Source organism: Bubalus bubalis, chromosome 9, assembly GCF_019923935.1.
Source record: "Bubalus bubalis isolate 160015118507 breed Murrah chromosome 9, NDDB_SH_1, whole genome shotgun sequence".
Lineage (NCBI taxonomy): Eukaryota > Metazoa > Chordata > Mammalia > Artiodactyla > Bovidae > Bubalus > Bubalus bubalis.
In genome coordinates this window covers 59322670-59331714 of record NC_059165.1, presented here as the reverse complement: position 1 = coordinate 59331714, position 9045 = coordinate 59322670, and the positions used below count along the sequence as shown (strand labels likewise).

General features: G+C 51.6%; 2 protein-coding genes across 2 annotated transcripts; one reads left to right on the top strand and one right to left on the bottom strand.

Moving 5' to 3' along the window:
* Window positions 1-1049: 1049 nt before the first annotated feature.
* Window positions 1050-5703, top strand: WDR55 (WD repeat domain 55). Its single transcript, XM_006062688.3, has 7 exons — window positions 1050-1364; window positions 3917-4017; window positions 4103-4190; window positions 4294-4473; window positions 4570-4669; window positions 4755-4924; window positions 5004-5703. The coding sequence occupies exons 1-7, from the start codon at window positions 1174-1176 to the stop codon at window positions 5320-5322; spliced, it is 1149 nt and encodes a 382-aa protein (XP_006062750.2). The 5' UTR covers window positions 1050-1173; the 3' UTR covers window positions 5323-5703.
* On the bottom strand, window positions 5547-8857 carry DND1 (DND microRNA-mediated repression inhibitor 1). The gene is made up of 4 exons (XM_006062689.3): window positions 8698-8857; window positions 8478-8595; window positions 7607-8068; window positions 5547-6469 (listed from the first exon to the last, which is right to left on the bottom strand). The coding sequence occupies exons 1-4, from the start codon at window positions 8719-8721 to the stop codon at window positions 6006-6008; spliced, it is 1068 nt and encodes a 355-aa protein (XP_006062751.1). The 5' UTR covers window positions 8722-8857; the 3' UTR covers window positions 5547-6005.
* Between the last annotated feature and the right edge of the window lie 188 nt (window positions 8858-9045).

Below are 9045 nucleotides of genomic sequence, written 5' to 3'. Positions count from 1 at the left end.
GTCTTAGAAGGCTTATACTGCAACGTGAGAACATTCTCTTCAGACAGGAGCCCATGCTCCTCCTCATCTGTCCCACAATACAGAGTGCTCTCATCTTTGCGGAATCTTTGGTAATCAGAATGTCAACTGTTGTGCCAATTTTTCCTTTTCAGCAACTCCTTGCCAGCTGAGCACTACTGGCCCAGTCCCACTGAGGGTCTGCAGCCAAACAGTAGGAACTGATGGGGCACTGTTGCTTTGGCCACGAGGATGTTCAGCATCCATCCGCGGCTGCAGCTTAAGTGTGAGTGGGCTGCCTGCCGTCAGGGACCCCCGCAAGTCAAATTCTTGCGGTGTGGGCTTTTGTCACTTACTGATCAAACTGGTTGTGGCTCATCTTGGTCTTTTCACCAAGCCATGAATGACTGGCGTCCTCCTCTCCCCTGAGGGCAGGCCGGCAGTCATCCTTACCTTTTGGGGTTGGTTGTTCACTCACTAACTAGGTCGTGTCTGACTCTGAGACCCCATGGACTGCAGCACGCCAGGCTTCCCTGTCCTTCACTATCTCCTGAAGTTTGCTCAAATTCATGTCCATTGAATCTGTGATGTTACCTAACCATCTCATTCTCTGTCGCCCTCTTCTCCTTTTGCCTTCAATCTTTCCCAGTATCAGGGTCTTTTCCAGAGAGTCGACTCTTCGCATCAGATGGCCAAAGTATTGGAGCTTCAGCAACAGTTCTTCCAATGAATATTCAGGGTTGATTTCCTTTAAGATTGACTGGTTTGATATCCTTCATGTCCAAGGCACTCTCAAGTCTTCTCCAGCACAATTCAAAAGCATCAGTTCTTCCCGGCTTAGCCTTCCTTATGGCTGTCAGCCTGGATCAGGAAAACGCAGTTCCCATCTCCAGGTGAAGAGGCCAAGGCGGGGGTTGAGGGTTGTGCTGTATAGCCAGCCCAGCAACTCTCCATTGCAACGCATGGAAGTACCGGGTTTAAACTGCCGAGCTCCTCCGTTCGTTTCCATCTACCAGCGAGTCTGGCTCCGCCTCTTCCGGGTTACGGAGAACGCCTAAACGCCACTTCCTGTACAGCCCCTCAATCCTGAAGCGGTTCTCTGGGCCATTCCTACCTCTGTGTAGCTAGTTCTTGGGTTCACTTCCCGTTTCCTTCGCGGCTCAGGTCATCTGGTGCATGGACCGCATGTGTGAGGAGAGGCCCGCGGAGGATGGGAGCGACGAGGAGGATCCCGACGCCACGGAAGCCCCAGCCCGGATCCGGGACACTCCGGAAGATATCGTCCTGGAGGCTCCGGCTAGTGGGCTGGCGTTCCATCCGGCCTGCGACCTTTTGGCAGCGGGGGACGTGGACGGGGACGTGTTTGTGTAAGTGCAGGGCAGAGATGGGGGTGTGAAGAGTGTGGTGGGCCTAGGGCTGCTCGGTCTGGAAGCTCCTCAGGAATGGAGCTGGGATAAGGAAAGAAAGTTACGGGGAGATTAAGTTTACAAGATTTAAATCATGTCCAGTTCGTTTAATAACGTTCGGCTTTAAGCAGGTTACCACACAAATCTCTTAGAAGAACTGAAAGAGTAGCTGGAATGCCCTGACGGAGCCCGGACAAGTAGGGGAACAAGTAGGCCTTCAGGACACTTACTTCCCACCGAAATATGTATTGATTCTGAAACAGGACCAGCTGGGCCCCCTGCTTTCCCTTCTTGCCCATTTTAACTGATTTTTAAAAAACACAGATCCGACCCCTTCACTTCCTTGATTAAAACCCTTCAATAGTTTACCTTTGTTTTTAGGATTCAGATTCCTTAATCTGGTTAAGGGCCTTGACCTTCTGGCCCTTGTTCAGTTTTTTTTGCTTTCTGTGCTTATTCATTGTTACCTTTTAAAAAATGCACCTTGAAGTCTCAGCTCCTTTGCACATTATCATTCTGTCTGGAATTTCCCTCTTGAACCTATTGTCCCAGAGTTCTCAGCATCTCCTCACTCTTCCAAGGTGGTGCAGACTAAATTAGATTATCTGTTAGATGCTGCCTTGGCACCAGATACCTTTTGCTCCTAAACTGCATAATGATGTGTAATTTGTGTAATAATTTGAATGCTTTCTCCTCCACTAAAAAAAAAAAATTTAACTTTTTTGACCTCGCCCCACAGTAAAAATACCTTTTATGTTTTGTGTGGTGCACTTTGATATTTTCTGGTTTATTTTATCCTATTGTAATCGTGGGCATACAGAAAATGCTGACTGCAACTCACTAATGGGTCACGACTAGAGTTTGAAATACAGTGTTCTGGAGTGTATAATCTGTAGTCTGTTTAGTTCTCATTATGTCTGCTGCTTCTAGCCCAGGGTGAGTGCTCAACACATGTTTGCTTTTTGAATAAAAAATATAAGCTGGAAGCAGTGAAAAATCATTGAAGGCCCTAACCAGGAGAGTTGTTCTATCAGATTTACTTAATGGATTTAAACCCCAAACCCCTCATTAGCTACAGTGTCCTTGGGCAAGTTAAATTTTTTTTTTTAATCTTTGGAAGTGGGAACAAGGGGTAATTCCCTGGTGGTCCAGTGGTTAGGACTTGCTGCTTTCACTGCCAGGGTCCCAGTTTCGATCCCTGATTGGGGAACTAAGATCTCGCAAGCTGAGTGGCACAGCCAGAAAAAAAAAAAATAACAGTAATACTTATTTTGTAGAGAGGTTTACTATTTCTGTCCATGTTTACAGTGTCAGGTACTTGGGAGTCACCTTTCTTCATACCCCTTATGTCTTCTGTTTGTCTCCTCTTCCTACCCTCAGCCACTGCCTTCTGGAGGCCTTGAAGTTAACTCATGACCATTCCAGAGAGGTTCCTTTTGCCCAAAGAATTCAATTCAGACTTGTTTGGCTTGCATGATTGTTTTAAGCCCAGTTCAGCTCATCTTTCAAGATTTAGCCATACCTCTCTTGCCACTTGAACTCTCCTCATCCCTTTTTTCTGCCCTGGGAAGGACATCAGCATCTGTCTCCAGTATCTGCCCCTTGTTCTCTGCCAGGTGAACTACTTATTCTTCATGATCCAACTCAGGTGTCATCAACGTGGTTAGCTTTCCAAGACTCTCTTCCCTTCCAAGGCATTCATTCAGTTTGTGAATAGTTGTTAAGCAGCTTTTTCACATTAGGCACTGGGACAGAACATTTATTGGAACCTTTTTGAAAATCTGCTGAGGCAGGCACTGTGGATAATCTCTGGACAGGCACTTGCCTCCAAGCTGAGCTTACAGGCTGGTACCTCTCTGTTCTCTCTCCCTTTTCATCCTACCACTATTTCAGCATGTGGTCACAATGTGCTATAATTAGTTGTGCTTCTCTTAGCTCCCCTGGGCTTCCATGGTGGCTTAGACTGTGAAGAATATGTCTGCAGTGCAGGAGACTTGGGTTTGATCCCTGGGTGAGAAAGATCCTGGAGAAGGGAATGGGTACCCACTCCATTATTCTTGCCTGGAGAATTCCATGGACAGAGGAACCTGGTGGGCTACACTCCTTGGGATCGTGGGGTTGTAGACGACTGAGTGACTTAACACTTTCACACTTAGCTCCCATAGACCTGGAGTGTAAGTTCTCTGTCTTTATTAATCTTTACATTTCCAACCTCTGGCCTGTTCTTCTGTTGTTAGTTTTGGACTTCCAGAGTGATTCACACCTAATCTTTCCCCAGGCTAGGGTTTCCAATGATGAAGAGGGATGGGGGTTGGATGAAGTCCCAAAACATACATTGAGTGAAAAAAAGATCTAACATTTGAAGCTCACTGAAAATGGGAGAATGGGATGGTATACTCCTTGGGCTTGGAGGTGTACAATTAGTAACTCCTAGGTAGATTGAAAGTTGGCTAGTTGGTCCTACACTGCCAGGTGAGGTCTGGGGTCATTCATTGTTCTTCTATTCTCCCCAGCTTTTCCTACTCCTGCCAAGAGGGAGAAACCAAGGAGCTCTGGTCCTCAGGTCACCACCTCAAGTCCTGTCGAGCTGTTGTCTTCTCTGAAGATGGGCAGAGTGAGTATTAGGGAAGACCGCCAGTAATGTGGTGGTGGGAAGGGAGCAATGAACAATACCATGATCTGGGCATTTCCCCCACCAGAACTTGTTACTGTCTCCAAGGACAAAGCCATCCATTTTCTAGATGTGGAGCTGGGCCGACTGGAAAGACGCATTTCCAAGGCTCATGGGTAAGGGGAAGCTGATTGTGTTTTGAGATAAAGGGTAAGGATTGATCAGTACCTCCCTACTGGGACAAAGGTGCTCCAGGAAATTCTGTATCTATGTCTCTAGTGCCCCCATCAACAGTCTGCTGCTGGTGGATGAGAATGTTCTGGCCACTGGGGATGATACAGGTGGCATCCGCCTCTGGGACCAAAGGAAGGAGGGCCCCTTAATGGATATGCGGCAGCATGAGGAGTACATTGCTGACATGGCTCTGGATCCCGCCAAGAAACTGCTGCTGACAGCCAGGTACAGCCCCAAAGCTGTGTCCCACCCTTCTCCTGTATTACACGCCTCCCTCAGTGAGTGCCTCCAGCCAGTCCTGCTGCTGTGCTCTCTCTACAGCGGAGATGGCTGCCTAGGTGTCTTCAACATCAAGCGACGCCGGTTTGAGTTGCTTTCTGAGCCCCAATCTGGAGACCTCACCTCTGTTACACTTATGAAAGTACAACTGGGTTGGGTGGGATGAAGGTGTGAGGGACTTGATCTGATGTGGCTCCACAAACCTGTTTTGCCCTGTTTCCCTGCAGTATGGGAGGAAGGTGGCATGTGGCTCCAGTGAAGGTACCATCTACCTCTTCAACTGGGATGGCTTTGGGGCCACAAGTGACCGCTTTGCCTTGAGAGCCGAGTCCATTGACTGCATGGTTCCAGTGACAGAGAGTCTGCTGTGTGCTGGCTCTACTGATGGAGTCATCAGGTGAGAGAAACCAGATGGCCTTCAAGTCATAGGAAGGGCAGACCTAACCAACCCATACCCAACTTTTCTTTCTGCTTAGGGCTGTCAACATCCTGCCGAACCGAGTGGTAGGCAGTGTGGGCCAGCATGCTGAGGAGCCTGTAGAGAACCTAGCTCTCTCCCACTGCGGCCGTTTCCTGGCCAGCAGTGGCCATGACCAGCGACTCAAGTTTTGGGACATGGCCCAGCTGCGGGCTGTGGTGGTGGATGACTACCGCCGACGCAAGAAAAAGGGAGGACCACTGCGGGCACTGAGCAGCAAGGCCTGGAGCACTGATGACTTCTTTGCAGGACTGAGGGAAGAGGGAGAGGATGCCAAAACTCTGGAGGAGGAGGAGAGTGAGGATGACAGTGACTGAAGGGATGAGCTGAACCTCAGGATGGGTTCTCAGTGGACAAAAGTCTTGTTTTCTGGGTTGGATCCCTAGAGAGGCTGGGAACTGAAAATATCCTGTTGTGCAGCACAAGAAGATGCTCAGGATCAGCACACTGCTGTGAGGAAGTACTGGCTTTGTAGCAGCTGCTCACTCCACCAGTCTAAGACAAAGCCCACAGTTGGGGCAAGACAGCACGGACACAGGTATACACCAACCAGGGGTTTAATATAAATACAACCAGCATAGAAGAATTCAAAACTACACATACACCAAAACCATAACCAAGTGGTGGGGGCAAAGGCAGATGTTTGACCCTTTGGTTCCACCAGCCCTCAAATAAAAACTTGAACAAAGAAGACAAAACAGGGAAATAAGAAACAAAGATTCATACTAAACTGTGGGAGGAGGAGAGAGGGTATGTGTGTGTATGTATGTGTGTGTGACACAGAACACCTTGGGGTCCAATGAAACCTCAGAATGGGAGAAGGGAAGTTCCCTCACCACAACTTTGGCCAAACCTGAGCTGCCCCCAGCTGCTCCCCAGCTGGGAGGCTGTGTCAGGTCTAGGGCAGGGCCTATGCTCCTCCCCTTCTTGGAATCAGATAGTGGCTGCCCAGGCCTGCTGGGCTGGGTGCAGACAAAGGCTGCCTGTGGAGAGGATAAGGTCACTGCTGAACCATGGTACCTCCTGCCTCAGCCCCAGTAGACCAAAGGAGGCTGGCCCTAGACTCACTCATTGCCTCCAGCAGCCGTGCAGATACTGCATCCTTAGCCACCTCATGCCCATCCTGCCCATCTGGGGTCAGCACAACCCAGATGAGGCCACTGAAGGGCACCGGATGCCCAGGGATCACCACCTGGTACCAGAAGCGGTGCCAGCCAGCAGGGCTTGTGCCCAAACACTTGGTGAGGAACACTGGGCTGCCCAGCTTCATCCGTTGGCACAGCAGCTGCAAGGCAACCTGAGACCCTTGGAACTCGAGCCCCTGGTCCCTGGCCAGGGCTAATTGGCTGCCCTCAGGCTGTAGGCACTGTAGCGAGGTACCCATGAGCTGCTGGCGGAGTCGCTGCTTCAGGTCTGGCTTAAGCCACTCCACAGCCACGTGTTCTCCACAGAGGTGGGACTGCCCTGCAGGAAAAAGACAAACAGGGTAGGTCTAAGCCCCGGGCCTAAACTCCCCGACTCAGTCCTTTGGAGTCACATCTTTTTAATCTGTTAGTTGGTCAGTCATGTCCAACTCTTTGTGACCTCATAGAGTGTAGCCCACCAGGCTCCTCTGTCCACAGAATTCTCCAGGCAAAGATACTAGAGTGGGTTGCCATTTCCTTCTCCAGGGAATCTTCCCAACCCAGGAATAGAACCTGGGTCTCCTGCACTTCAGGCAGATTCTTTACTGTCTGAGCCACCAGGGAAGCCCTTGGAGTCACGTAAGTCTATTTAATTTCTAACCTTCCCATTTCCTGGTGGTGTTACCCAAGTGTGCATGTGTGTATGCTTGGTTGTGTCTGGTTCTTTGCAACCCCACTGACTGTAGTCCAGCAGGCTCCTCTGTCCAAGGGATTTCCCAGGCAGTACTGGAGTGGTGGTCATTTCCTCCTCCAGGGGATCTTGCTGAACCAGGGATCAAACTCCTGTCTCTTGTGTCTCCCACATTGGCAGTTGGATTCTTATACCCCTGAGCCACCAGGGAAGCCTGTGACCCCAGGCAACTTAAAGTTAAATAACTTCTCCAGGCTTCACTGTGTTTATTTACAAAGGGACCTAATAACCGCTACCTTCTAAGTTCCCTTGGGGTACTGGTTGATGGCAGGCTTTGCCTACCTCATAACCATCATAATAGCTAAACTTTACCATGAATACCTGCCAAGAACTTGCCAAGAACAAAAGAATGTGCTAAAAGCTGTTTAATTAGTCTCAGGAAGCAGGTTCTACAATGTGTAAAAGGTAAGCTCAGTTGATTGCCTCTGGCAAGTCAATTTTTATTAAACCAGTGTCCAGTCTCAAGAGGGCCGACGTTTTGTTTCATTACGGTGAGGAGGGTTAAGTCAGGAGATAATGCATGCAAAGTGTTAGGTTTAGGTCACTGATAGCTGGTAGGACCAGTGAAAATATAAAAACGTGAGGTCAAATAGTCTGTCTCAAATTTGACCGTAAGCTCTAGCAGCTTTAACCCGCTTTGTTGAACTATGCTGATGGTAGAGGTCAAGTGCCCGGCATAAAGTGTTTGCTCCCAACCAAGCGGTCCCCCGCAGTCTCGAGTCCTACCTTCCACCAGGGCCTTTTTGGCCATGGCTGCGGCCCGGTGTGAGCTGAACTTGAGCAGTGCGATCTGTGCGGGCGTCGGCCCGGGGCTGGGCAGCAGCAGCGCCTCCTGCAGGCCGGGTCCCAGCGGCTGCAGCGCGCGGAGCAGCGCGCGGTGGCTCAGGCCCGACGGCAGCCCGTCCACGCTCAGCTCGCACTTCTCGGTGCTGCGGCACACGAGCAGCGGGCAGGACGGCCGCAGCAGGTGGTTGTGCAGCGTGGCGATGGCGGCCTGGGCGCCGCGCCGCGAGCTGTAGCGGGCGTAAGCGAAGCCGCGGTTCAGGCCGCTGAAGGTCATCATCAGACGAAACTCGTAGAGGCGGCCCACGCGCTGGAACAGGGGAATCAGCTGGTGCTCGTACACGTCCTGGGGCAGCCGCCCGATAAACACCTCCGACCCGGCCGGCGGCGGGCTGCCCACCCATCCTGGGAGAAGAGGGTGGGGAAGGGCACCGTCATCCAACCGGATAGTTCTTGGGTCGGGGTCCAGGGACCAAGCGCGTGAGGGAGTACGTGTGCACACGTTTGTGAAATGGGTAAAACACCCGTAATCCTCCGGGTCGTCGGCATAATCGAGTGACTGAATTACCAATGGGACTGGCATCTTAAGACTAGACTTGCTCCCTTCCTCGAGGGGGCGGGTGGGTGGGAAGGCACAGATTATAAATTTCATCTGCTTGGGCGGGGGTGGGGGGGTGTAACGGGTAGCTTGGGGTTTCCGACTCAACTCCGAGTGGAGCCTCGGGGTAGGCCCCTCCCTCCCCTGAACGCGGCGAGTCGGGGCCGTAGAGGCTGGCTTAGCCCCCTACCAGGCATACGGCTGGGAAGACCTTACCTGGGGGTGGCCCGCCATACTTTCTCTGACCGTTCACCTGCACCAGCCGGATGCCCGTCTCCCTGACCCACGCCTCCAACGCCGCCTTGTTTTCGGGATTCACCCTCTCACACCACAGCTGAGGGGAAAAGGGTGGGTTGGAATGGCGGACTGCCGCGCCCGTCCCCGTCTCGCCAGTGATGCCCAGGGTTCATGGACTCTCTGGTAGCCAACCACTTACCTCACATTCGCGTTTGGACTGCATGGCTTCCCAGCGGGCTCACTCGTACCCCCTTTATAACCTTCTCCTTATCCGCCTATCTGGAAGCTTCCCTACCCCACTACCCCCCAAGCTCTCATTGGCTCTGAGCACGACCCCGCCCACCAAGGGGGTGGGGTATCCGCCGAACTTGCGCCGCTCGAACCTCGCACCCGCAGGTGAACGCTAGACGCTAGCGAGTGGGTCTGCAGACAGCTCCACCTCTTCAAAAATGGCTTGCAGACTGGCAGGATGGAGGCTACATACAGGTGAGAACGTCCGGGACACCCTCCACCCTGCAGAAGAGCCCATGGGGGCTACTGTTAAGTG

Bases quoted from the DNA above. Each gene is read 5' to 3' on its own strand.
- WDR55 (XM_006062688.3), top strand. From the start codon at position 1,174: ATGGACCGCATGTGTGAGGAGAGGCCCGCGGAGGATGGGAGCGACGAG. The intron at 4,018-4,102 runs GTGAGTATTAGG...TTCCCCCACCAG, and splicing joins CTTCTCTGAAGATGGGCAGA to AACTTGTTACTGTCTCCAAG. The intron at 4,191-4,293 runs GTAAGGGGAAGC...CTATGTCTCTAG, and splicing joins CGCATTTCCAAGGCTCATGG to TGCCCCCATCAACAGTCTGC.
- DND1 (XM_006062689.3), bottom strand. From the start codon at position 8,721: ATGCAGTCCAAACGCGAATGTGAG. The intron at 8,596-8,697 runs GTAAGTGGTTGG...TTTTCCCCTCAG, and splicing joins AGTCCAAACGCGAATGTGAG to CTGTGGTGTGAGAGGGTGAA. The intron at 8,069-8,477 runs GTAAGGTCTTCC...CTCTTCTCCCAG, and splicing joins GTATGGCGGGCCACCCCCAG to GATGGGTGGGCAGCCCGCCG.